Source organism: Anopheles coluzzii, chromosome 2 (assembly GCF_943734685.1).
Source record: "Anopheles coluzzii chromosome 2, AcolN3, whole genome shotgun sequence".
NCBI classification, from domain to species: domain Eukaryota; kingdom Metazoa; phylum Arthropoda; class Insecta; order Diptera; family Culicidae; genus Anopheles; species Anopheles coluzzii.
The window spans coordinates 2,601,154-2,627,321 of NC_064670.1; the positions used below are offsets into that span (position 1 = coordinate 2,601,154).

General features: G+C 52.7%; 3 protein-coding genes across 5 annotated transcripts; 2 read left to right on the forward strand and 1 right to left on the reverse strand.

The window, feature by feature from the left end:
• Window positions 1-9: 9 nt before the first annotated feature.
• LOC120949600 (coiled-coil domain-containing protein 39) lies at window positions 10-3,371 on the reverse strand. The gene is made up of 3 exons (XM_040367000.2): window positions 2,660-3,371; window positions 238-2,586; window positions 10-170 (listed from the first exon to the last, which is right to left on the reverse strand). The coding sequence occupies exons 1-3, from the start codon at window positions 3,033-3,035 to the stop codon at window positions 10-12; spliced, it is 2,886 nt and encodes a 961-aa protein (XP_040222934.2). The 5' UTR covers window positions 3,036-3,371.
• Window positions 3,372-3,437: 66 nt separating this feature from the next.
• On the forward strand, window positions 3,438-6,277 carry LOC120949602 (zinc finger protein 135). The gene is made up of 3 exons (XM_040367001.2): window positions 3,438-4,978; window positions 5,041-5,238; window positions 5,324-6,277. Exons 1-3 carry the CDS (start codon window positions 3,526-3,528, stop codon window positions 5,950-5,952), a joined length of 2,280 nt encoding a protein of 759 aa, XP_040222935.2. The 5' UTR covers window positions 3,438-3,525; the 3' UTR covers window positions 5,953-6,277.
• Window positions 6,278-6,855: 578 nt separating this feature from the next.
• Window positions 6,856-26,118, forward strand: LOC120949599 (E3 ubiquitin-protein ligase TRIP12). 3 transcript variants are annotated; one of them, XM_040366998.2, is made up of 9 exons: window positions 6,856-7,219; window positions 14,036-21,260; window positions 21,340-21,679; window positions 21,753-22,114; window positions 22,209-22,505; window positions 22,592-23,326; window positions 23,420-23,608; window positions 23,699-23,900; window positions 23,982-26,118. In XM_040366998.2, the coding sequence occupies exons 2-9, from the start codon at window positions 14,499-14,501 to the stop codon at window positions 24,443-24,445; spliced, it is 9,351 nt and encodes a 3,116-aa protein (XP_040222932.2). In that variant the 5' UTR covers window positions 6,856-7,219; window positions 14,036-14,498; the 3' UTR covers window positions 24,446-26,118. The 3 variants fall into 3 exon arrangements, with proteins under 3 accessions (XP_040222932.2, XP_040222931.2, XP_040222933.2); XM_040366997.2 differs by lacking the exon at window positions 6,856-7,219 and adding an exon at window positions 8,936-9,135; XM_040366999.2 differs by lacking the exon at window positions 6,856-7,219 and adding an exon at window positions 13,511-13,782.
• The last annotated feature ends 50 nt before the right edge of the window (window positions 26,119-26,168 follow it).

Genomic DNA, 26,168 nt, shown 5'->3' on the forward strand with positions numbered 1-26,168 from the left:
CGAATTCTCTTACTTCTTCGTGGATTTGCCACCGGCCGCCTTGCTGCCGGGGAAGTCGATCAGAATGACGGACAGTCCAGCGCTCATGCGATTGTCGAAGGACTTGGCGATATCCTCCGAGGAATCCGTATTGCGAGAAGATGTTGTGGTGCAGATCGAAAGACGAGAGGCTGTAAAGCATGAAAAACAATCTTACTGGAACTGTTAAGACATCTTTCCTACTCCCCACTACCTTACCTTGCTTAGAAGATATCGTATCCACGCGTCCACTGTACTCCGTGCCGTGGGAATTTTCACTCCGCCAGGATATCTGACTCTTGGTGCGCTTAATCAACGGCAAGCGTAAACCCCGCTCGTAGCAATGCTTGCTGACCGACGCAGCCAGCTCCGTGTTTTGCTCCACCAGATCGGCCAGATGCTGCAGCGCGTTACTGTTGCGCTCCTCCAGCTCCTTCAGATTCAGATCCTTCTGGAATATCAGCATCAGATCGTCATCGTTCGTTTTTGCCTTCGCCGCCTTGATCGCCAGCTTGAGCTCCCGTTCGGCGCGCTGGATCTTCGTCCGCTGGTCCAGCAGCTCCTTCTGAATGCGCAACAGCACATCGTTGCTGTCCAGCCGCACCTTCTGGGCTTGTTCCAGTGCTTTATCGTTTTGCTCGCGACATTCGTTCAGATCGTGCAGGTTTTCCGTGTTCGAAGCCAGATCCGATCGGACACTCTTGAGCGCAGCCACAGCCTTACAGTAATCGGCCTGAATGTTTTCCATCGCAATCATGTCCGGATTCTCGTCCTCTACCTTCTGGAATCCGCGCTTGTACTTGTCGTTCGCGTAGTTCATCACCTTGAGCGTATTCTCCAGCGCCTTCAGATCTTCCTCGGCCTTCAGGATCTTCACGTTTAGCTCACTGCCTTCCCGCAGCAGCATGTACTTTTCCTGGGCCGTTTGAATCTTTATCTGCGTCGCCGTCACAATCGTCCCATCCTCATTCTTACCGAGCAGATCCAGCGACAGGTCGTATCGATTGCGAAGCTGCTCGATCTTTAGCGAACGCTCCGATATGTCCGCCCGCAGCTGTGCCCGCTCCTCGGCGAGGTATTTCCGCTTCAGCTGCAGCATGTCCTTCTGGGCCGTTATGTCCACCATGCGCTTGTTGATTGCGGCCTCCAGCTCCATCCGGTGCCGCTCGAGCGTATACATCTTGTCGCTCTGGCTGTCGAGCTGACGCTCCATCTGCTTGATGCGCATTTTGAGCAAGCTCTTCTCCACCAGCCGCTCCTGATTTTCGGCCTTGCACTGGCGTACCTTCTTCTCGCCACCCTCCACCAACAGTGTCTTTTCCTTCCACTTGCCCGTCATCCGTTCGATCTCGGCTGCATCCTGCTGATAGACCAGGCTCGACTGCCGGTAGTCCTGCTGGATCTTAACCGTTTGCGCCAGCAGCACCTCCAGATTCTGCCGCTTCATCATCAGAATGTTTTGAGCGTGCGTCAGCTTGGCATGGGCTCGATTGGCCTCCTCCTGGGTATTGCCGGCGCCCTTCATGTTGGCAATCCTTTCCTGCACCTTCTCCATGTTGTAGTCTACGGTGTACGATATCTCCAGTTGGCGGACAATTTCCTTCTTCATGTTTTTAAGTGCAGCCTGGATTTTGGCCATCCCCGACTCGGTGGAGTGTACCTCCACCTTGAGCAGCTTGTCCTCCTCCCGTATTGCGAACAGCTGCTGCTGGGCGCGGAACAGTGCGGTGGACAGACGCTCCGTTTCGTTCTCCATCGCGCGGATCTGCTTTTCCTCCGACTCCACAATTTCGTTCAACTGCCGCAGCCGGTCCTGTGCGCACAGGCTCTTGCTGCGGAAGTTATCAAGCTTGTCGCGCAGCAGCTCGAGCTCGCTGAGATTAGCGTGGATCTGTTGCTCCTTCTCATTGCCCTCGACTAGCGAGTGGCAGTTCCGGCTCCGCATCGTCGCCAGCTTGTTCGAGAGGTTCTGCACCGCTTTGCGCGTTATTTGATACTCGTTCGTCTTCAGCTGCACACTGTCGTTCAGCGCCGTCAGTCTGTTCCTCAGCTTCGACACCTCCACATTAAGATCGGCAATGCGGAGCTCAATCTCCTGGTTGTTGCGTTGCTGCTGCTCGAGAAACTCGACCTGCGCCTGCAGATCACCCTGCAGCATCTCCGTCACCTCGTGGGCGCTGTCGATGTCGGCCTCCACCGATTTGATGGCACCCTCGCGTTGGTTCATATGCTTCACTGCTTCCTTCCACGTCTGCACCATGTGGCGGCGCTCGTAGTGCGCCTGACGGAAAAGCTGCGACGTTCGCTCGAGAACCTGCTCCAAGGATTTGTACTCCTCGTACAGCGTCACCAGTACGGCCCGCCGGGTGGCAATTTTGTTTTCCAGCTGCTTTCTTTTCGCTTCCAGCGATTCGGCCTTGCTGGCATCTTGCTTGCAGTACTTCAGGATGAGCTTGTTCGTTTTATCGCCATCGCCCATCACCTGCTTCCATTCGGCCAATGCTCCTTTAGCCCACTTTATGCGCTCGGTGTACTTCTCAACATTGCCGGTCAATTTTTTCATGTCTCCTGCAACAAAAAAAGGAACGGCAATATAGGCCTTACTTTCAAAGATCTTACGCGACGTCCACTTGATACCCACCCTGAGCTCGCTCATCGTGCTTCTCCAACTCCGAGTGCTCTTTCTTCGCATCGGACAGTTGCTGGCGGTAAAAGGAGCGATCGTTTTGCGACACCTTCAGCAGTCCGTGCTCGGTCGTGATTTGCCCTTTGTCCACACCGATCAGCTTGGAGTTTTGCTCAAACTCCACCTGGGCATTCTTCAGATGCACCTTCAGATTGCCCAACCGCTGGTCACTAATCTGCACCTTCCCCACTGAGTCCGTCCTGCCCGCGGACAGACGATTGATCTGCTCGAGCAGCTGCTTGTTCTCCTCATTTGCAATCGGTATGAAGCCACCCTCGGCCAAACCCATCTCCTCCATAACGCGGATTATGTACGGTTGTGTGTCAACCATCCTGAAGCCGTGGGGAACAAGATTCTCGGGGAGCTCGGAAAATGTCTTACACTGCAACCGCTTCAATTTCGAACGAACTGCCTTGCTGAAAAGCTGTTTTCCTACTGACAACAACGTAGAGTCAATCGGTGTCGACGACGCCGGTTACTATGGACACGTGGCAGGAGCCGGGGGTGAAATCGCGCGCGTGCTTTGATTATGCCCGCATGCAAACTGCCTCTATCCGGCGACGCGGTGCAGTATGCGCATGCGGTCCGGACAACTGTTGCATTTCATCGCCATACCCCCCATACCACTCGTCGGTACAATTCCTATGGTTATTGATTAGCGGACCCAAATGCACCTGTGCGATGCAGAGATAACCGCGCAACTGTCTTCAATTCAATCCATTGAGGTGCGCTCGTCTTGTGCAGATTCTTCTGAAATTTCCCTATCCAAGCATCCAACTAGGAGGATAGCAAGCGGAGAGGTGCGCTGGATCTGGTGGCAGATGGGACACGCATGCGGAGTATTTACAATTCCTTGCTATTTTCGGATGCTTTCCCCATCGGTAACAACAGTCGCGCGGGTGCATTCTCTGGCATGTCTCCTCTCGCAAAGAAGCGCTAACGCCTGCGCAAAGATCGTCCCAGCATCCGTCAAAACGTGCGCACGGCCAAATCCGTACGGCGCAGAACGAATTTTCAGCGAAGAAGGAAGCAGCATTCTGTCTGTCAAAAAGGAAAAGATCACAAATTTTGGGCCCTTTTGCCTATTCCGTTCCACCGAAACAAGGTGCCCTTTTAACGCGCTGTGTACTCTCCGGAAGCGAGCTAAACGAATGTGCACCAAAAGTTTGTCGTGCATCCTGTGCGGACAGCCCAATTTTCCCAGCATCGATGCATTGCGCGTTAGCTTGCTGAAAGTGACGGCCCGTCCCTTGAAGTGTCCGATCTGTGGTGACGAGCTGCTCGGTTTGGACAAGCTGACGATCCACCTGTTCGGCCATTCGTTGCTCGAGGACCAGCAGGCGGAGCGCACACCAGCGACGGAGCAGGCGACGAACGATGGCACCGGCAGCAGTCAGTCCAGCACCACCACCTTTGCCTCGAGCTCGTTCAAAACGTTGCGCAAAGTTCGTAAAAAGGCAGCGCACGAAACGGAAGTGAAGCACCGGAACGGCGGTGACAGCGGTCGAGCGGCGGGTGGCAAAATGTCGCCCGCGCTTGAAAATAGCCAAGCTGCTGCTGGTTGTTCCACGAACGCGAACCACTGTTCCGAGTGTGACGTGGTGTTTCGTAACTCGGCCCTGCTCAAGATGCATCGGGAGGTGTTCCACGACAGCAGCAACATTGCCCCGGTGACACCGACCCGGGACGGTGTGTTCGATAAACGATTCCACTGCCACATCTGCCCGAAGGAGTTCAAGATGAAGGGTTCGCTGAAGATACACATGCGAGTGGTACACGAGGCTGGTTCGAAGAAGATTTGCTTGGACGCTGACAGTGCAACTACCGCGCGTGCAATCGAATCTAGTAGCCACATGCCAACGAACGCGGCGGGTGTGGGCAATGGTGGTGAATGTACCCCCGCAAATGGACCCACTATGGTGCCCATGCAAATGCTCTTCCAGTCGCAACTGTCTCCCGCAACGGCCGAAGCAAACTCCGTGCCAGCGTCTTCCGAAACGCACATTATACAAATCATTGATCCTCGGCAACTCGCACAGGTGGTGTATCTGCCACCGAACACCGACACCCAGCAGATTAGTCTACCTTCGACCGCTGGAGTAGCGCAGCAAGCCAGGGATAGCTTTTCACTGCCCTCGTCTCCACAGCAACCGCACCAGCAACAGCAGCACGGACAGCAAGGACACGACAATGCAAAGCAATGGGAATGCGAGGTGTGCCGCAAATCCTTCACGACCAAGTATTTCCTCAAGAAACACAACCGACTTCATACGGGTCAGTAAGCAAGAGTGTACTCAATTTACAGTAGTTCGTAATGCAGTTGTAACATTTTGCAGGTGAGATGCCTTATACCTGTGGAATCTGCCACAAATCGTTCACGTTTCAGCAGTCCTACCACAAGCATCTGCTTTACCACAGCGACGAGAAGCCGCACGTGTGTTCGGTTTGCAACCGTGCGTTCAAAGAGCTGTCCACGCTGCACAACCACCAGCGGATACATTCTGGCGAAAAGCCGTTTGCCTGTGAAACGTGTGGTAAGTAGCAGTGTCCAGTGGAACTCCATGGTGTCCATGGTCCAATGAGGGCTAACGATGTCCTTCTGTCCAATTTCCCCACCAGGGAAGTGTTTCCGGCAGCGCGTGTCCTATCTGGTTCACCGGCGGATACACACCGGACTAATGCCGTACAAATGTTCCGGTTGTGAGAAAAGTTTTCGCTACAAAGTGTCCCAACGTACCCACAAATGTCCAGCGAGTCCACCCGGGACGGTGGTACGGAAAACGGGTGATCTGTTACAGAAGCTACTGCAGTCTTCCTCAATCATCCCGGAAGGATCCGTTTCTGATACAATGCAGCCAAAGGAACCAACGTTCATGGAGGGATCGCTTTGCAACATCTCGGCCGAGCCCAACGAGGAGGAGGACAAACAAACGACGGCAGACTACGTGAACCGTACGCTGGACGAGCTGGTAAAGGGGACGTACGATAAGCTGGATATCAGTAGCGCATCCTCGCCTTCCTTGCTGTACGATGCGCAGTTGCAGCCGCAGCCCACACTGTACGGTGACGCTGGGATGGCTAATCAGCTGCGGTCACTATCGGACCAAACGGAACCACCGCAGTCCTCCTCTGCTGGTAGTGAGACGAACTTCCCTCGCATCGAAAGCCTGTGTCTGCTTTCGCCGAGCGCCTTCGATGGTGGTCAACTGGAAGATTTGGAAGGGCTTAAGCTTGATAATGCATGGTGATTACGGAAGCAACGTGGTTAAAACAATTATCGTCAAACAAAATCAACTTTTTTTCGTGCTAGTTGCTAGTCTCATCGAATGCGAGGTATATTTGTGGCATATTTGTAAGCGGCACCCACCTATAATGCGCAGTACTATAAGTTTACGACAGAGAATATACATTATTGAAATGAGAAGCCCAAAACTCTCCACCATCCAAAGCGATTTGGTATGCAAATTTATGTGTATCTCCCTTCCGTGCCATCTTTGAAACGGGAGGCCTCGAACCTCAGCGCAGCATACTATAACCTCGAAATGCTCGAGACGCTAGGTAAACAAAGGCGTCATGCATACAAGCGATGTCGCAACAATCAGCGATTTACAAAACAGCTGATATTCCTTGAAATTTATGTTCTCGTCGCTATCACGCACACCAAACCAACGTTCCGAACGACGCTGCACGCACACAGCCATGAAGGGTGCGTTAGTTCCGAGTAGGCGCAGTTACGCTTTGCGTACCGTTACGCCATCGACCATACTGAGCCTTATTTTGACAGTTCTAGGTAAAGCTGCGCGTAGAATAGAAACTTTTTCAATGGAAGAGGGATAATCTTCGATCTGAAAGGCATTTGATGTTTATTAGTCCCTTAATATTAATTTTATTGAGACGCATAACATGAGACAATGTGCACACACGTGCATCGTGCTCGTGAAGGTTCTGTCAGATTGTGATTGATTTTTCTAAATGCGCCCGACACGTGCTGCTACCTCCCAGTACGCTCTCTTTGTTTCACACACGCATGTACGGAAGTTTGCGTTCGTGTGTGTATGTGTGTGTGCGAGTATGTGGCTGTGTGTGCGTGGAAGCGAAAAACTGAAAACAAATCTAGCTCTAGCACCACTTTGCATTGTCAGTGGTGGATGCACAAAGTGAAACTGTGGTGTGCGCGAGAATCCCAAATTGGACGGAAAGAACTCTACAGCCAGTGCTTTCAAGGTGAAATAGACATTTGGGCAGAGTGATCTAGCCGTTCTGTTTTTTGGGGCGAGCATCCGCGATAATGTGTGGCAATCATCGTCAGTTCGGTGGTGTGGAAAAGTGGAAAGATTTTATCGCAGCCAACGCGTAGTGTTGCTATCCAGTGATTATTGATTTTCCAAGTGCAGTGTGTGTGAGTGTGTGTGTGCGTGTGTGGTGTTAGCCCTTCCAAAAATGGACCCCACGGAGTTAAATCTGGAAATGACAATATGGAAAACGACGATATGCTTCGCCAGCTGTCTCAGCAATGTAAGTGCCGTGAGTTGCAGAATAGGGTGAAACATGGATTTAAAAAGAAACACCATCGCCATAGCGAGTTTTTGATAATTCTTCCCTATCTTGGTACAGTTCAAGATGTCATGCGTAGTACCCACAGGGAGAGGCAATAGGGAGATGTGCGCATTATTGTGTTGCAAATGGAGCTTTAAATTGGAAATATGGCCGTCATGGAATGCTCCAAGTGATCATATCCATTATAGCTACATTTAAGCATAATTTTTCAATTTATTGAACGATGCAAAGAAAAAAAAAGTAAAGAATTAACTCCATCTTTCAAGGTAATCAACAGAAGGTCTGCGCGATTGGTTCCCCAAGTAACATTTTTGGAATTGGGACACGACGATCAAATAACGGAAAAGAAACATCCAGTTTTTGTTCAGTCTGCCTTATACGGACGTCACACGAAGCGTATCCTAGATTTCAGCCATACAACCCTATAATCTTGTGACAGGAAGTTTACGCTCTCCCATACAAATCATGCGTAAACTGTTTGAGTTTACGCTTCGTGTGACGTCCGTATTATATCAAAATTAAAAACCTAATAAGAAGAAGAATATATCAAAATCACACGAAGCGTAATACGGACGTCACAAGAGGCGTAAACTCTAAATATTTACGCTTCAGAGGCGTAAACTCTGAATTTTTACGCTTGTTTGTATGGGAGAGCGTAAAGCGAAAGTTTACGCTTCGTGTGACGTTCTGTTTGTAACTTTATATATAACCCTCATGAAAGTGTATTATCAAAGTTTCTTTATTTATGGATGTGCGGTACTATCAATCCCGAATTCTATGTTCAGTATGGCATGTATTAAACAAAATAATTAATAACCACGATCATTGTCCGATGTACTATAGATGCATCAATTATCTAATGAAAAATCTGGGGTATCGTATCACTCAGGTGTTTTGAATGAAAAATAGTTTGGTGATACTGCATCTGAAAGCAAAGCAAAAGTTATTCCTACACGGCAAACTCGCTATTCTACTTTGAATTCAAAACTTTATTACTCAGTCTTTCAAAGTGGTCTATACCAATCGTCATAGATAAAACTTTAACGATTGGAAAATCAAATATCCATAGAAAAAAAATGAAAGCTCCATAAAAAAGCTCTCAAAGCGTGAAAGCTATCCAACTAACAGATGGGGCCACCGTTTTTTGTTGCTTTTTTAGAATGCATTAGTCCGTTACCATCTGCTAAACGCAGTCTTTTTAGATTCCTTTTAGGGCTTATGCCGTTTAGAACCCGCTTAGTGGTCGTATAGTGGATTAGTGACACTTGAGAAGGGACTAAAACAGGGTTCTATCTTTTGGCCTGTGCGCTTTTGGTGCAAGTAAACTACCAAGTAGTTGTATTTTCACGTTACTTTTATGTACGGTTCATTGACAATATCTTAATTATATTTCTAAACTGACTTTTACTGACTGAAGTAAGCCTGACATAATTACAAATAGCCTTAAATAATAATTTAATTTTTAAATATAGATATACGGATAGTCCAACAGAATCTTTGTAAAATATTTCATGATTTACAAAAAAAGAGATGTTGAAACATGCACCATCTTGTCCCAAACGTGACCCAAAACGAACATCGCGCAATTACGTTACTTGGGAAGGCTGGGCTGGCAAGCAGTTTGACAATTACAACTGCCCACACCAACACACGCTCACACGTCGAAGCACGGGTGCTGCGCTTGGTGCCGTGTGCGTGTGTTTTGAAATCGAACGTTAACGTCAGTAGCACGAAAGAGAAGGAAAGGCACAGAGGTGGTTTTTCTTCCAGGGGATCATATCGTTGCGACATTTCCTTTGTTCAACATCTGAAAATCACCAGAAAATAGTCGTACTTTCGGTGAAATTGTGGTTCAAAGTGTCGTCGAAATGATGGTAAGTAGGTTGGCACCGTGTCGGGGTCGGTTCCGACCCCCGGAACGGTTCTAATTACATAATGAAAGGTGCGGAATTGCACGAAATGTGGTGTGCCCGTGTCGTGTAAAGATGGCTGGTCGACAAAGTCATCGTCGTCGTGTGGAGCGTTCAGAATGGAGCGTAGAAATTAAGATCCAGAAGCTGGGCTGGTTTATTCACAATTTCCCCCCCGGGATGGGCGATTGAGACGCGTTTTGTGCGTGGAATGTGTGCCGACATTAGAGGTTACGTTCGCCAGCAAATCGGCTCGAACAACTCGCCCGAGCCAAGAGGCTATAGATAGAGGTAGCAGGCCATTTTGTTGAAAATTTCTATATCAGCACTGTCAGCAGCGCTAGCGCTGCTCCGCCTTCTGTCAGTCAGTACGGAAAGCTGTGCTGCTGCTGCGGAAACACTTGCGCTAGCATTTTCGTTTCATGAATTTATGATCAGAGAAACAGTAAAGGCGAAGCGAAATTAACCAAATGCCAAGCGCTGTAGAGAATTCACCTCACAATCCGATTTTTTGCTGTGAGTCGCTCAGCTAGATTGCTCTGTCCGACCGTCATCATCATCGTCGTCGTCATCGTCGTCGTCTTCGTTTCTGGTCGGTCGGGTGTGTACGTACGTATTAAAAGATGATGCGGCTGCTGCTTTTAAATATAAATATTAGAACCAAATCATCCTGATTGGTGTTGTAATTTAGCAGAGGCAGCACAGTGATGTTGGCAACGTTGGTTTCGTGCGTGTGCGTCCGTGTGTGGTATGGCGTATTTGTGCACCCCATGACGTGTTGTAGTGTGTAGTGTTCGATAAAAGTTTGCTCTAGGTGTGCTTTTCCTGGTGGCTATTTTCACACACACACACACACGATTAGAAAAATCGAACTTCTGGTTGCTCCGATCTGTATCGATTGGACTTCAGAGGGGCTGTTTTATGATGATTTACAGGGAAATGCTGTGAGCTTTTGTGAGCAACATTGGGGGGCAAACATGTGCGAACATGTTGGGGGCTTCTCGTTTGGATGAAGTTGTTGTTCGATTCATTCTTTTGCAAGCGTTTCATTCCTTTTTCGATCTGCGATTGCAAACCAGTTGCTGTGACGCAGATGGAATCAATTCCACGTCGAAAGGAGGTAGGTGGTGTGTTTCCTGTGCTATCGACACTTTCCGTAGATAAAGATGTATGGAGTTTTTCTTCGCCCTTCGGGGTTGCTGCCAGTCCAGCCAAAGCCAAAGGGAAGAACGAGTTCAAAGAGTGTATCAATTGTGCCTTATCCCCGGATTGCGTTGAATGCGCTTGTGTAAATCTCATGCAGCTGGTAGACAGCATGCCATGCAGAGCATGCTTTTATTGCCATGCTTCTATTACGACGATAGGAGGACAGTGCTGTCAGCCGCGGCGTATTATACCGAGCAACGCAAAACAGCCAAGTGCGGCGATGGTGGTGCTGGTGGATTGCCGATGCCACCAATGTGCAATAATCAGAGTGTGTGATTTTATAAACGCGACCCCTTCGCCTTTTCGCCTTCTGTCTGGCTATACTACTATATCGTGGTGCAGGGGCTATACACACTCAGACGCGAGAGGGATAAACACGCTGACGCAGGATTTGCTTTCCTGCTGAGGGAATCATCATTACACACGGACCGGGATATGCTGCGACACTACCGTGGCCGTGCACATTACGCCGTATGGCTAGCATGGAAAGGTCAGTAACCTTTTTCGGTGGAAAAGTAGGCCCGGAAACAAGAGCTAACTCCTGCTTGGATGGACCGAGAGCAGCAGCAGCATATGTGTGGTGTACGCGCGCATATACGCATTTATGTTTTATTTCTTTCCCTTTCCCAATTAGCCCATCATTTTATGCGGGTTGAAACATGTCTCCCAGTGCGCAGTGCCGTCGTCGTACGTTGTGGGTAGAACCTTTTTTTCGGGCATTTGGTGTTAACCACGTTATCGTTGTTCGCGTTGGCATGAATTCGGGTTTGAAAAAGCGGACGGATAGAGTGTGTGTGCGTGTGTGTGGCTTCTGTAATCTTATCGTCCTAGATGTTGCTATGGTGATTATTTCTGTGACTTTCGATTGTGGAAAGTAATAATCAGTAACTCGGTAATGGCTATTTGAATACGTGCCCCTCATATCTGTGTTTCCAGTGCGAGACAGGAAAAAAACACTCAAATGACGAGACTTTTTCCCATGCATCATCATCATCATCACCATCATTGCCACAGACGGGTTTGAACAGACCAAGAAGGATCGATTTTGAACCGATGTGTAGATTCCGTTCGTGAGGCGACACAGACCGAAGGACCTTTCTAGTAATTACGAACGCGCGACATGGAGCAAAAGCGCATCATGTGAAAAAGGTAAACAACAGCAACGGGGACAGCCAACGAAGTATGCGGTGCAGGATGCGCGTGTCATCGTTTGGTCCTCTGGTGCAAGGATGAGAAGGAAGATAAATCGCTGCATCGCATGGTGATGGTGCTGCTGCCGGTGGTACCCCTTGATAAATCCCGGATTGCCAAAGCAACCAAGTTGCTGCTGAGCCAAAGCTTTTCCTGTGGCAGGTTCGGTCGGGTTTGCACAAGTGTGTTGGTGATGATGGGTCATTCTGTAACAGAAGTAAAAAGAAAAAAAAGCAGAATTGAAGGGATCGGCTTTACAGCCGTTTCAGGTCCCTACCTGGTGCGAAAGAGCAAGACAAGCGGTAGCTTATGTTTGGAAACATAAATTTTGTAGCATTAAGAGCGCTGATTCGTGTTGTTCGTGTGCCTCATGGTTGTCATGGTGTGCCATGGAGTAGTGAGTGGTTGGTTGGAGTAGGGAGTAAATTAGGTTGGTTGTATACAGTTACACATCGCATGTTTGTATAGAATTAGTAAGGGATTTAAGTGACTTGAAAACATAGATTCCAGAAATTGGCTTCAATTACTATTAAAACCCGAATCCAACGAGTTTAAAGCGGACGTCGATTGGCACAAACTATCCCAAAGCCACCCCGCCACCATCGTCCTCTTTCTGTGTATCTGGTGGTGTAGTACTATTTGAACATAGCACACACCCCCCACACGCGGAGAGTTGTTTTGGAGTGTAGAGCACGTTGGCGGGGCCCAGCCAGCCAGTCAGTACACTCACACGACGGACGGGTCAACAAACATAAATACGGTTCGCTTTCTGCCTGTGCCTGTTTGCCCCGAGACGCACATAGGCCGTGATTCCGGTTTTCCACCCAGAGCAGCAGCAGCGTGCGTTTCTCGAACCGCGGGCGCAAGGAGATGATGATTAAGGTTTCGTTTTCGTGATTTTCCTTTCTTCAGTCTTTTGTCTGGCCGCCGGGGAGGCTCACCTTATGCCTCATGCGTCGTCGTGTGGCTGCAAACATAGAGTGTAGTCTCGCTCGAGCAAGAGAGAGAGAGAGGACCATGCTGCTGGCAACAGGCAAACAGCAACCGATTCTGAACCGAACTTGACTGAACTCTCGACCAATGAATTAATGTGTTTCCTTCGCTCGGGTTTGCTTGGTGCCGTTTCCGTGCGCTGCCGTTGACTCGCACAAATTCATTCTAAGTGAAGGTGCTTTTTATGTTGCTGGGCCTTCTAGTGGTGAGGTGTAGTAACCTGTGATGTGTGTGTGTATGTGTGTGTGGTTGCGCGTTTCGGTTGGTTTGTCCATCCGTCCGTGTATGGTTTTTTAGAGGGTTCGACTTCTTCTGACCCTGTTCTTTCGCTCTCTCTCTCTTTCTCTCGCCATCTCTTTCGAGGCTCGCTGTTCAGATGTTTGAACGATGAGCCGTGGTGCCAGCCATGTGCGAGGGAGGCTATGCTATGCTGCCGGCGACAACGACACACAATCGCAACAACATCGTCGTGGCTCTGGGGTGTGTGTGTGAATGTGTGTGTGTTTTTTTTTATTTATTCCATTCCTGTTGCTTTTGATGCGTTATTGAAATGGACAATAACCTTTATTTACATTCGGCATATATCTTTCTCCTTCTGCTGCTGCTGCTGCTGCTGCTCTACCCTTTAGCATGACAAAATAGGGTGCTTTGTTGCCGGAGCGAGCAGCAGACATGGGACGGAACCCATCAAACCACGGCTCTGAATACCCACTCGACAGCGAGTTCGGTTCGTTCGCGTTTCGAGCTGTGCGTTCTCTCAATGCGTTTCTTCTTTTTTCTCTGTTCTGCTTCCATTCGCACTCTTTTACACGGTATAGCAGCAGAGGCAGAGTGCGTGAACGACAGAGCAGACCGGGTACAGACGGAGCAACACAAGTCGCGACAGGAAAACAGCCAGACGCACCATCGACGGTTGTGTGGTAGTAGTAGGCTTTGTATTAGGAGGTTGAAGACGCACAGCGAGCGCGGCTATCTGTATCATAACACGAGAGAGAGAGCGAGAGAGAAAGAGAGACGAATAGTGCGAAGGGAATCGAAAATCGTATTACAATCTCGTCCGACGCACGGTGGTGAATATTGTCATTAGAAGGCGTTCGACAGGCGTTTTTCAGCAGATATTTTCGCTCATTCCACGGTCAAAATCTTAGTTCATTGCTCTCTCTCTCTATCTCTCACTCTCCGTCCGTGTTCTTGGGATTGTGGAAAGTGTCACCCCGGAAGGTATGGCCATATACCAGTGGAGGTGTTGTGAGTCCTGTTGCTACTTGTGTAAAAAAGGAAGCTTTTAGCTTCGGGACGCTTTTGCGTGGGGCGCGCTCACAGCTATGCTGTGCGCCATGTTTGTTATCCGAAAGGGAAACATTGCCTAATGTTGTTTTCAATTAGTTGCCATCATCATAGTGTCCCGTCTGTCGGACCATTAGCGAGTACGAGCCTGGACCCTAATCGAGTACGTGAATTGTTTTTATTTCAGATCTAATTTCCCCTGGAACAGTTGCCTGGTGAAAGACAGCGCTTTGTGCCGGGCAAATCGTAGAGCAAGAGCTGTTGCCCATTCGGAACACGGTTAGATTGCTCTCCCAGTGGCTCAGTGAACAAGTGCAACCGCTCGGACACACACGCACACTCGGATCGGGAGGTGTTTTTTGTTGCGCTGGAGTGAGCTCCGGAAGGTGTGGTGCGGATTAATAGAGGGAGTTTTAGCTTATGGACTAAAAATCGATCAGAGCCAGAGAACCGTGCAACCGTGTACGTCTGCGGACCCGGTCGCTTAGCGTTTGGCTGGATTGTGTAAGTTGTGTGTGCGTGTTAAGGAGAAGCGAACGAGTTTTGTCGTCGAGCAGAAGTGATTTGCCCCGCAGCTAACGCGCTTACAACAATCGCACCACGCAGCCGGGTATGTTTAATGGACACAGGGAGCCTTGTAAGCGTCGTCTATGGCCGAATCCGTTGGTAAGCAAGTGCTCTCTGCAGTGACGGAGGGGCATCATCATCTACAGCAGCAGCACCAGCAGCCACAAGCGAAGCAACAGCAGCAGTCCAAGGAACAGCCACAGCAGCAGCAGCAGCACCCTCATCAGCGCAAGGACGTCACTGTCAGCAGTAGCGGTAGCGGCCAAGCAGCACACCACAGCGAAAACCGTCGGTCCAGAGCGGGCAAATCCTCCAAGGGGGACGCAAACCGAAGTAGCTTATCCTCTGCCCGGGAGTTGCCCGGTGGGGCTGGTGCCCATCAGCAGGCAGAACCTGCCGTAAAGCAGGAACGCTCGGATTCGGCCGACAACAGCAAGCCCAGTCTGTCGCGCAGTGCAAAGCGAAAGCACAGCTTACCACTGACCGGGAGCAGTAGTAGTGCGGAGGTAGCGCAGGGTAGCCCATCGGCCGAACATCATCCAGTCGCGAAACGGCAGTCGTTGAATAGTAAGGCAGCAGCGGCCACCGCTGCCCCGGTTGCCTACCGTACGCGGTCTCGCACCACCTCCAAAGAGCTCGTGTTCACCGGATCCAGCGGCAGCGGCACTGCGGTCGGTGTCAGTAGTACAGCCGAGCACGGGTTTGATCTCAAATACCAGCAGCAATCACAGCACCAACAGCAGCAGCATCATTTGCAGCTTCAAGCAGCTGTGACACCACCGCCGAAGCTTGTCGACGTTCGAAACAATCGCAACAAATCGTCCACCAAAACAGCAGCACAGTCGTCGTCGGCTGCGAAGGGAGGAGGCTCCGGGCCCAACCCTCATGAGAGTACAAAGGCAGCTACTGGCAGCAATTCCACAGCATCATCCGAGCGTAATTCAGCAGCCGTAGATCGTAGCAGCTCGTCGGCGTCGACAGCGACCGATCACAACAGCGCAACGCCTGTGTCGTCCGCCGCCGCAGTAGAAACGCAGCAGCACTCTAAAGCGAAGCGTGGATCCGTCATTGGCGCAAGCAATCATCGGGCAAACGGAGAAGAGAGCAGCGCTTGCAGTACGCCATCGCTAGCCTCTTCGTCGCGTGCAATCAGCAAAACCAAGCACAGAAAATCCGGCGGAAGCTCGTCGTCAGCGAAGCTTTTGCGTAAGATAGCCGACCGGAAGGGTTTACTCGCGGAAGACACCAAACCGGCGTCGAAGGCGACAGCAATCAAAGCGGGCCAGCGACGCTCCAAAGGTGATCGCAAGTGGCAGCAGGAAACAACCTCAGCCATCGCTACGCGTCCATCATCCTCCAACTCTGCTGCAGTAGAGCAATCGGCGGTAGAGGTAGTCACCATTCGTAACTTGCGCTCACACCACCATCAGCAGCAGCAGCAGCAGCACATAACGCTTACTGCGACCGTTAACGAGCAAGGACTTGTGACCGGCGCGCAGGTATCTTCGAGCGCAGCCCCTACCGCCCCGACCGCGTCGTCGTATTCTGCTTCTGCTTGTTCCGGTGGTGCGCAAGTGCCCAAAAAGCGCCAGAAAGTGGGGGGGGATCACAATAATCAACATACCCACCACCACCAGCCCCATCAGCAGCAGCACCCAAATCTGGGTGCAAGACTAGCGGCACGTAGTAGCGGAAGTAGAGAGCAGCAGCAGCAGCAGCAGCACCACCACAATCACCACCTGAACACGGTCGGTCTGCAGCATTACCACCATCAACAGCAGCAGCAGCAGCAGCAGCAGCATTTGGTAGTGCATCATCATCATCAAGGTCAGCAGCAGTTGGCGCAGCAACACTACACGCTACATTCCCAGCAGATACCCCATTATTCTGCCCAGCAACAGCAACACTTTCATCACTACCAGCAGCAGCAGCATCTGCCGACGGCGGCCCATCCACCCCAACTGCTTCATCAGCAACAACAGTTTGCTGTGGGCGAGCCAAGTGGTCTGCACCTGACGCAGCAGCAGCAGCAGTACGAAGTAGCGTCGCCGAGCGGTGGCACGGCGATACAACAGCCGCAGCAACAGCAGCAGCAGCAGCACGGGCGTAGCGGTGGAGGTGTTGGAGGTTTACTAAGACGCAGTTCTCGGGGCAAGAGTTCCCACTCATCCGCAACCACGGGGTCTTGCGTTAGCTCCAATCCAACCAACAATCCCTACCACCAGCCACAATCGCACTCCGCGTCATCATCATCGCGGTCCGGTAGCCATCATCATCATCACCGCGGTGGTGGTGGTGGCGGCGGCGTCGCAGCAACCGGTGGTGCCGCCCATCTGAGCAGCGCGGGCACGACGGTGATCGCCGGCACTTCCTCCTCGTCCAAGGGGGGCAGCTCGTCATCGTCGTCCAAGGGTGCGATCCTTTTGGCGACCAGCTTTGACGGCACGGGCGCCGCGGGTGGTAGCGGAAGTGGGGGTGGTGGTGGTGGCGGCCCCTCTACCTCGAATGCGATGGCCAACGATGGTTCTCGTAACAACAACAATAACAACAACAACAGCAGCGGTAACGATGGAGCAGGCTCACACCACCAGCAGCAGCAGCAGCAATCGACCCATCCGTTGATCAAGCTAACGAAGGCCGCCCTGGGGGGAGGAGGATCCTCGTCGGGCTCCTCGTCCGGAGTGCCATCGCACCCGTCCGGCTCGTCGTCGTCGGGCATGGTGGACGTGAACATGCTGCATTCGGGTGGAACGACCGCGGCCGGCACTACCGCATCGACCTCGTCCGGGTCGGGTGCGGCCGGCGGTAGCTCCGGTGTGCCACCGCACCCCGACTCCGAAAGCGACGACAGCGAGGTGGGCAGACTGCAGGCACTGCTGGAGGCGCGCGGCCTGCCGCCCCACCTGTTCGGAGCGCTCGGGCCGCGGATGCACCATCTGCTGCACCGCACGATGGGAACGAACAGCAGCTCGTCGAAGGCGCAGCAGCTGCTGCAGGGCCTGCAGTGCCCGGACGAGAGCCAGCAGCTGCAGGCCGCCATCGAGATGTGCCAAATGCTGGTGATGGGCAACGAGGACACGCTGGCCGGGTTTCCCACCAAGCAGGTCGTGCCGGCGCTGATCACGCTGCTGCGCATGGAGCACAACTTCGACATCATGAACAACGCGTGCCGTGCGCTGGCGTACATGCTCGAGGCGCTGCCCCGCTCGTCCGGCACGGTGGTCGACGCGATTCCCGCCTTTCTCGAAAAGCTGCAGGTCATCCAGTGCATGGACGTGGCGGAGCAGAGCCTAACCGCGCTGGAAATCCTGTCCCGCCGGCATAACAAAAACATCCTGCAGGCGAACGGCGTCTCGTCGTGTCTCACCTTTTTGGACTTTTTCTCGATCAACGCGCAGCGCGCGGCCCTGGCCATCACCGCCAACTGCTGCCTGAACCTGCACGCGGAAGAGTTTCACTTTGTGAAGGAATCGCTGGCGCTGCTCGCGCGGCTGCTGGCCCAGCAGGACAAGAAGAGCGTGGAAAGCATTTGTACGGCGTTTTACCGGTTGGTGGACAGCTTCCAGCACGATCAAGCGGTGCTGCAGGAGATCGCCAGCATGGAGCTGCTGAAGAACTGTCAGCAGCTGCTGATCGTGACGCCCTCGGTGCTGAACAGTGGCACCTTCACGAACGTGGTGCGCATGCTGAGCGTCATGTGTGCCAACTGTCCGGATTTGGCCATCACGCTGCTGAAGAACGATATCGCCTCTACGCTGCTGTACTTGCTGACCGGTTCGGCGGAGCCGGTGACGACCGACGTTGAGCTGGTACCGCGCAGCCCGTCCGAGCTGTACGAGATCACCTGCCTGATCGGGGAGCTGATGCCACGCCTGCCGACGGATGGCATATTCGCCGTGGATGCGCTGCTCGAGCGACCGCAGCCGACGGTCCAGGATGCGGTGCAGTGGCAGTGGCGCGACGATCGCGGCGTCTGGCGCCCGTATTCGTCCATCGACTCGCGCATGATTGAGGCGGCCCACCTGAACTCGGACGATGAGATCAGCCTCAGCACGCTGGGGCGCACCTACACGATCGATTTCCACTCGATGCAGCAAATCAACGAGGACACTGGCACGACGCGCTCGGTACAACGAAAGATAAACCACCAGCTGCTCGCCCAGCAGGGTGCAGCGGCAGCCGCGGCAGCAGAAGCGGCCGTCATCGTGAGCCCACCTGCCGGAGGTAACGCCGACAGTCCGGCTGCAGGAGGAAGCAGTGCGGAAGCGACCACCTCGACCGTCGGCACCGGTTCGCTGAATCTTGCCACACGACCGCCGAATGCGCAGCGTGACGCAAGAATCGCTTGCCTGAAGGAGGAGCGCGGACTGGCAGCCCAGTTCATTCGCAACCTGTTCTCCGTGCTGTACGAAGTGTACAGCTCCTCGGCCGGCCCGTCGGTGCGGTACAAGTGTTTGCGAGCGCTGCTCAGGATGGTGTACTTCGCGAACGGTGATTTGCTGCGGGACGTGCTGAAAAACCAGCTCGTCTCATCGCACATCGCCGGCATGATGGCGTCGAACGACATGCGCATCGTCGTCGGGGCGGTGCAGATGGCGGACATACTAATGCACAAGCTGCCCGAGGTATTCGGCATGCATTTCCGGCGCGAGGGCGTCATGCATCAGTTCAAGCAGCTGACGGATCCATCGATACCGATCTGTGCGGCGCCGTCGCCCAAATCGACCGGCGGAACGCAGAGTGCGCCCGCCTCGGCTACGCTGCATCCGAGCGGCAGCGGGCAAACGTTCGATTTCGACAGCAGTGCCATTGCCTCGAGCTCGAAGGCAGCGGGGGGTGGCCAGGTGGCAATAGCGATCGGTGGCAACGCCGGCGGATCGCACGTGAAGAACCTGTCGTCGGCGATGATGATGGCGAGCAGTAAGATGGGAACGCATCAGCACCATCAACACCTTTCCCACCATCACCATCAACAGCAGCAGCATCAGCAGCAACAGCAACCTTCGTCGTCCGCGGGAACAATGGCGATGAGTAGTGGCGGCAACAGCTACACGACATCAACTGCCGTCGCCGCCGCTGGCACTGCGATAAACCTCAACAAGTCGTCCTCGATGCGACAGCAGCAAGCGGCTCCGGTCCATCATCATCACCATCATCTGATGAATCTGATCCCGCACTCGGTGGGTGGGCATGTGTCGACCGCCGGGCAGCATATGCCGGTGGCCAACTTGCATCACCACCTAGACCCCAGCAACAGTGGGACCAGCGTGCAGCCGATGGTGCAGGCCGCTCCGGGCACTTCGATCGTAACGGCCACGGTCACCACGACGAGCAATGGAAACATTCTGCTGAATGCCATCTACAATTCGGCTGCCGCCGCCGCCATGAACCCGATGAACCATCATCAGGCGCATCCGCACGCCCATCCACAGCCGCATGCCCTGCCGCACCATCAGGGCCACCATGCGCAGCAACCGACGGGAGCGACGGTGACGCATATCTACCAGCCGCCGCATCACTTTTCCGACGCCTTCGGCGGCTACAACGTGGCCGTGACGGACCAGCAAACGAATGTGGCACTGCTGGCGGGCACCACCCTGGTAGGAACGCCCAACGTACCGCCCCCCGCGGTCGTTGGCAACAGCAATGCGGCAATGCACGGTGTAGCGCAGGGCGGCGGCATGGTGGCTACTTCGAACAGTGGCACCACGGCGACTGGTACGGCCCATCACGGGGCGCACGAGAGTGGCAGCAGTGGCAGCAGCAATCCGGGCCAGCTCAAGATGTCCGACATTCTGAAGCGCAAGGTACCACCGAAACGGAAATCGCAGGGCAGCTCCAAATCCAAATCCCGTCACGATGATGCGCACGCGTCGTCCGGTGGGGCGGCTGGGTCGTCCTCGTCTGCCGGTGCTGGAGCCGCCGGTGCGGCCGGTGCGAGTGGTTCTTCGTCCGGTGGAGTGTCCTCCGTGATGCAGGAGTTCATCAACAAGGCGACCACGATGGGAGCAAGCTCATCGTCCTCCGGACGACACACACCCGCGTCCGGATCGGGTTCTTCCCGGTCACGGTTTACGGGCACTTCCAAGACGACCTCGTTCCTTGCGTCTCTGAATCCCGCACGCTGGGGCCGGCAATCGTCCTCGTCCTCGACAGCGTCCACGTCGCACAATGCTGCGTCGTCCGGCTCGGGCTATGGCAAGGACGGCAGCGGCGGAAGCTCGTTGAACAAGAGCCACTCGAACTCGAACCTGATCGCGGCCGGTAATCGCGAGAAGGCCCGCCAGTGGATCCGCGACCAGGCGATCCAGTTCGTAGGCCGATACTCCGCGGACACGGCTAGCGGGTCGGCCGACGGTGCTGCCGGCGGTTTGGGCGGCGGTGTGCTTCAGCAACACCCGGCCTGCACCATCCTGATCCGGCTGACGGAGGCAATCCGCAAGCTGGACGGCCGCGGGGAGGAATGCCTGAGTGCGCTGCAGGAGCTGCGCGACATCCTGATGGAGAGCGACATATCGCCGTTCGAGGTGAACCATTCGGGGCTGATCCGGGCGATGCTGAACTACATGGCGAACGATGAGAACCCGCTGGTCGAACGGGCGACCCGCTTGCGCATGTTTTTGCACGTGTTCGCCGGGCTGCCGCTCGATGCCAGTTACTCGCACGTGGGCGCCGGCACTCCCCCCGGCATGGACGGGGCCGCGTTTAGCGCTCTGGTGGCGAAGCTGAACGGTTGCGTCACGCAGCTGGAACAGTTCCCGGTGAAGGTGCACGATTTCCCGGCCGGCGTCGGAGGACGATCCAACACAAGTGCTCTTAAATTCTTCAACACACATCAACTGAAGGTAAGGAAGCGCGGGGAGGGGAGAATATAAGAGGAAATGGTTGATTGACGTCGTGCTTTTCCCTTTTTTTTTCTTGCAGTGCAATCTTCAACGCCATCCAGAATGTACAAATTTGCGCCAATGGAAAGGCGGTACTGTGAAAATCGATCCGCTCGCGTTGGTGCAGGCCATCGAGAGATATTTAGTCGTGCGCGGGTACGGCGGCATCCGCGTGGACTCGGAGGAGGACTCGGAGGAAGACATCGATAACATCGATGCGGCGGCCATGATTTCGATGGGTGGACTCAAACACAAGCTACAGTTTTTGATCGGCGAGCATGTGCTGCCGTACAATATGACGGTGTACCAGGCGATTCGGCAGTACTCGCCGCTGGTGAATGATCAGTCCGAGACGGACACGGATACGGAAACACCGATTGGTAAGTTTACTGAACATTGTGCCGCAAATGCCAAAGAACGGTTGTGATCTAATGCGGTCATGTCGATTTACAGGAAGTGCAAGCATTTGGGTACAACAGCACACAATCTACTACCGTCCCGTGGAGGAAGAATCGAACGGTTCCAGCAAGGGTGCGTCGGGATCGTCGCGAAAGAATAGCAAAAATTCCTCCCAATCCAAGCTGATGCGCAGAAAGCCCGAGTTCTGGATCGACGGACAGGTGCCGGCAGTGGTGTCTCCGCTCGGACCGTTCCTTACGTCGAAGCTGCCGGACGTGGTCACCGTCCAGGATGCGTCGCTAGACGCACTCTGCATGCTGCGCATCATCAACGCGCTCAATCGGCACTGGGCAACGCTGTACTTCTCGGTGCCACACCTGCCGATTGTTCCGCAAGCGGAGTTTATTCACTCAAAGGTAGGTGTAGGGCAAACGACGACGAATACGCAAAGGCGAGCGACGGAAGAGACACGCTAATTTCCTATTTTAATTGTCCTCCTGCATCGCGTAGATTGCGGCCAAGGCTAGTCGGCAGCTGCAGGATCCGCTAGTGATCATGACCGGCAACTTGCCGCAATGGCTGCAGCAGATTGCAGTAGCGTGTCCGTTCCTTTTCCCCTTCGAAACGCGCCATCTTCTGTTTTACGCCGTTTCGTTCGATCGAGACAGAGCGCTGCAGCGTCTGCTTGATACGACACCTGATCTCAATTCGGCTGACACGAGCGAGCGCGTAACGCCGCGCCTCGACCGTCGAAAACGGGCCATATCCCGAGAGGACATACTGAAGCAGGCAGAATCGATCATCCAGGTAAGTGGCAAGGCAGCAAAGCCAGCGAGCGCGCCTTCTTTAGACGCGTGTTGTTCACCGTGTACGCCGTGTTTTCCTCTCTACAGGACTTTGGCCACTCGAAGGCACTGTTGGAAATTCAGTATGAGAACGAGGTCGGCACAGGGCTGGGGCCAACGCTCGAGTTCTACGCACTGGTCTCGACGGAACTGCAACGCTGTGATTTAGGCTTATGGAACGATAGTGATAGCTACAAAAACAATAATCAACAATCGACCTCGATCGCGGACAACATCGTCAAGTCATCGATGGGCGGCGGGGCGCTCGAGGACGCCAGCTTGGACACGACCACGACGGCAACGACGATGGCGCTCGTCAGCATGACGACCACCACCCGCTCCTCGCTCGGATCGAACCGCGGCAGCGACGAGGCCGCCAACAACAGTGTCAGCGGCGTCAGCGACGACAACAGCAGCTTCATCATCAGCAACGACAATTCGCTCAACATGCTGATCGAGCAGTCGGACCATCTGCTGCAGCTGAATCCGCAGCAGGCGGAGCTGGAGAACAACTCGACGCCACCGCCGGCTCTGCCGCCGTCGTCGTTCGCCGACGTGGAAGGTTTGATGATAACGCCACTGGCGGGCGGAGTGGGCGCAACGGACGGTACGGGCAGCCCGGCCGTCATTGGCGCCGGTGCCGTGTCGTACGTGAATGCACCGCGAGGACTGTTCCCGATTCCACTCAGCAAGACGGCGAAGACGTCGCAGATTTCGCGCCTGAAGCACAAGTTCAAGTTTTTGGGCAAATTTATGGCTAAAGCTGTAATGGACAGTAGGATGGTAGGTGCACCTGCTTCGCATTCTGTTCCGTTCGCATGGGACGTTTTGGTGGCTTATTTCATTCTTCTTTTTTTTAATTCTCTTTTTCCGTAGCTTGATTTGCCCTTCTCCATTCCGTTTTACCGCTGGATGCTGAGCGAAGAGAGTTCACTTGGGCTGTCCGATTTGGGTCAGATTGCGCCAGAAGTGCAGGGCACATTGCTCCGGCTGAACGAGATCGTGAAGCAGCGAGACCAGATCCAGGCTGATCCGACCCTCAATGCCATGGAAAAGACTGAAAAGGTGAATTTTCGGGCACGGGAGGATCTCCCGCAGCTCTCTCTATCAGATGGCGTAACTAACACAAACGAACTATTAATTGTATATTTGCAGATCGAAGCACTGGATTTGGACGGATGTCCCATTGCGGACCTAGGGCTGGACTTTGTCCTACCGGGTCACCCGAACATCGAACTGCGCCGCGGTGGACGTGATATGGCGGTGACGATCAACAATCTGCATCAGTACATTTCGCTCGTAACGCACTGGTTCCTTGCCGAAGGAGTATCTCGTCAGTTTGAAGCACTACGCGAAGGTACGTATCTGCCTGAAAGACGCGGGTCTGATATGTGTATGTGTCGACGTTTCGCCTCATTTATCTTGTCTTCTCCTCCAGGATTTGATACCGTCTTCCCGATGAGTCGTCTGCAAATGTTCTACCCGGAGGAGCTGGAGAACGTGTTCTGCGGATCCGGCATCGGTGGAACCAACCAGCAGCGCTGGGACGTCCGAATGCTGGCGGAAAGCTGCCGCACGGATCACGGCTTCAACCAGGACTCGCCGGCGATTCAGTTCTTCTACGACATTCTCGCTACGTACAATCGGGACGAGCAGCGGCTGTTCCTGCAGTTCGTCACCGGCAGCCCACGGCTGCCAACCGGCGGCTTCAAGGCGCTCACGCCACCGCTCACGATCGTGCGCAAGAAGATGGACGGCAACCAGAACCCGGACGAGTATCTGCCATCGGTGATGACGTGCGTCAACTATCTGAAGCTGCCGGACTATTCGAATCGCGATGTGATGCGCCAAAAGCTGAAGATGGCCGCCAGCGAGGGAAGCATGAGTTTCCATCTGTCGTAAATCCATGGTGCTCTAGATCATCGTGGCAAGAAGTGTGCGCGTGTTTCCGTTTTGTGGAGCTTTTTTGATTGGTTCGCTGCGAGAGAAATAATTCGTCATGCACATTGTGCATGGTGTTTTCACATGCTCCTGTGCGCTGATGATAAGAAATCAAGTTCAATACGAAGCAGCACCGCGGGTGGGTGGTCATTGCAAACAATATCTAAATCTCTATTCCTCCGTGTGGTAGCTAAATATATGATGGTCGTTGGGCTTGCACGAACAAACGGTTGCCGTACGGTCGTCGTCCTGGCAACTAGAAGGGTGCGTGCAAACCGGATCGGGGGCGGCTATACCGCCCGATGTAAATAATCTCCCCCTTTTCTCTACTCTACCCCCGTATACATACATATAAAAAGCTCACAACAAATCTTAAATGATAATGGAATAATCCTTATTGGTAGAATCGAATAAAGGGCAAAATAACACAACCAGACACTATTGATGGAGATAGGCTGAGGCATGGTATCGTTTCAATGCGTCTGGTTAGAGACGTTCGAAGGTTTTGTTTATATTTCAATGCGAAAAGCTGCAATTGGGCGTATTTACCATTACGACCACCCAAACACACAGCTCTTGGAATTCGATTGAGAACGTATCGAGAGAGAAAGAGAAAGAGAGAGATAGGATTTCCTTTTGCAGCCAAATACATATAAATATATATATGCATAGACGATAAATAAGCAAGTAGTAAGACAAATGCTATAAGAAATGATACACACTGGGGGAACACACAGCCACACACATAAGAGAAGCGAGATAAGCATAAATCAACTAACAGTACACTATCAATAGAGCGATTAAGGTAAACCAACCTATATATTTGCTGCATACGAGAGAGAGAGCGAGAGAGAGAGAGAATGAAGAAATCACATAGCCGCGGATTCTGGATCTGCACGAGCGTGTTCAGATTGAATTTAGTTCCATTGGAGAGCTGTTTTAAGTTGGCTTAAGCTAAGCGCGCAAGTAATGTCGGGGCGGCGAGGCACACAGTTGTATGACATCCCACCGCAATGAAAACAGACCGATGATCTGTTGAGGCAGAGTTAGCAGAGCGCGGGGGTTGGTAACTAGTGAAATTCGAACAGACAGTGTGTTGTGTATTTTAGATCGAGATCGATCGTTCCCTTTCTTCTTTCATGTGATGATGAAACACAATCGAAATGAGAAGCGTGTGCGAAGGGCGAAGTAACGTTGTTTTAACAAATTAAATTTTAGGTAAGCAAGAATTACGTCTTATGTTCATAACATTTCATACACAATATAAGTACGGGCTTTGAGAACATTTCTGTGTGAATTTTGTTTCCTTTTCAAACCAACAATGTTTGGGATTTACAATCTCGTGAACCCCAGGTAGCGTGTGCGCCGCGCCGCCACTTGAAGGTGTAGCTATTCTCAATCCCCTTTATCCAAGAATTGGCGTGTGCAGCGGGGGCAGGAAGGAACTGCTAGCTCAGAATGCGCCTATTGGTGTGCGAACTTATCAGAAAACACAAATTCGGTGGATGACACCGCACTCGGCAACAAAACACATGTATCGTTGGTAGTGTTTAAGCATATTCACCCAAGTATCGACATACGTATATAACTAGAGCTAATAAAATTCGATGGTCATGTGGTCAAAATCACTATTAGCATGCTTGTACACACGTGTTTGAAGGAATGAATTGAAAGAACCATCTTC

Excerpts from the sequence above, each read along its gene's own strand:
- LOC120949600 (XM_040367000.2), bottom strand. The coding sequence starts at position 3,035 with ATGGTTGACACACAACCGTACATAATCCGCGTTATGGAGGAGATGGGT. Across the intron at positions 2,587-2,659 it reads GCACGATGAGCGAGCTCAGG|GAGACATGAAAAAATTGACC; the intron begins GTGGGTATCAAG and ends TTTTTGTTGCAG. Across the intron at positions 171-237 it reads TACGATATCTTCTAAGCAAG|CCTCTCGTCTTTCGATCTGC; the intron begins GTAAGGTAGTGG and ends CATGCTTTACAG.
- LOC120949602 (XM_040367001.2), top strand. The coding sequence starts at position 3,526 with ATGGGACACGCATGCGGAGTATTTACAATTCCTTGCTATTTTCGGATG. Across the intron at positions 4,979-5,040 it reads ACACAACCGACTTCATACGG|GTGAGATGCCTTATACCTGT; the intron begins GTCAGTAAGCAA and ends AACATTTTGCAG. Across the intron at positions 5,239-5,323 it reads GTTTGCCTGTGAAACGTGTG|GGAAGTGTTTCCGGCAGCGC; the intron begins GTAAGTAGCAGT and ends TTTCCCCACCAG.
- LOC120949599 (XM_040366998.2), top strand. The coding sequence starts at position 14,499 with ATGGCCGAATCCGTTGGTAAGCAAGTGCTCTCTGCAGTGACGGAGGGG. Across the intron at positions 21,261-21,339 it reads TCAACACACATCAACTGAAG|TGCAATCTTCAACGCCATCC; the intron begins GTAAGGAAGCGC and ends TTTTTCTTGCAG. Across the intron at positions 23,327-23,419 it reads CTGTAATGGACAGTAGGATG|CTTGATTTGCCCTTCTCCAT; the intron begins GTAGGTGCACCT and ends CTTTTTCCGTAG.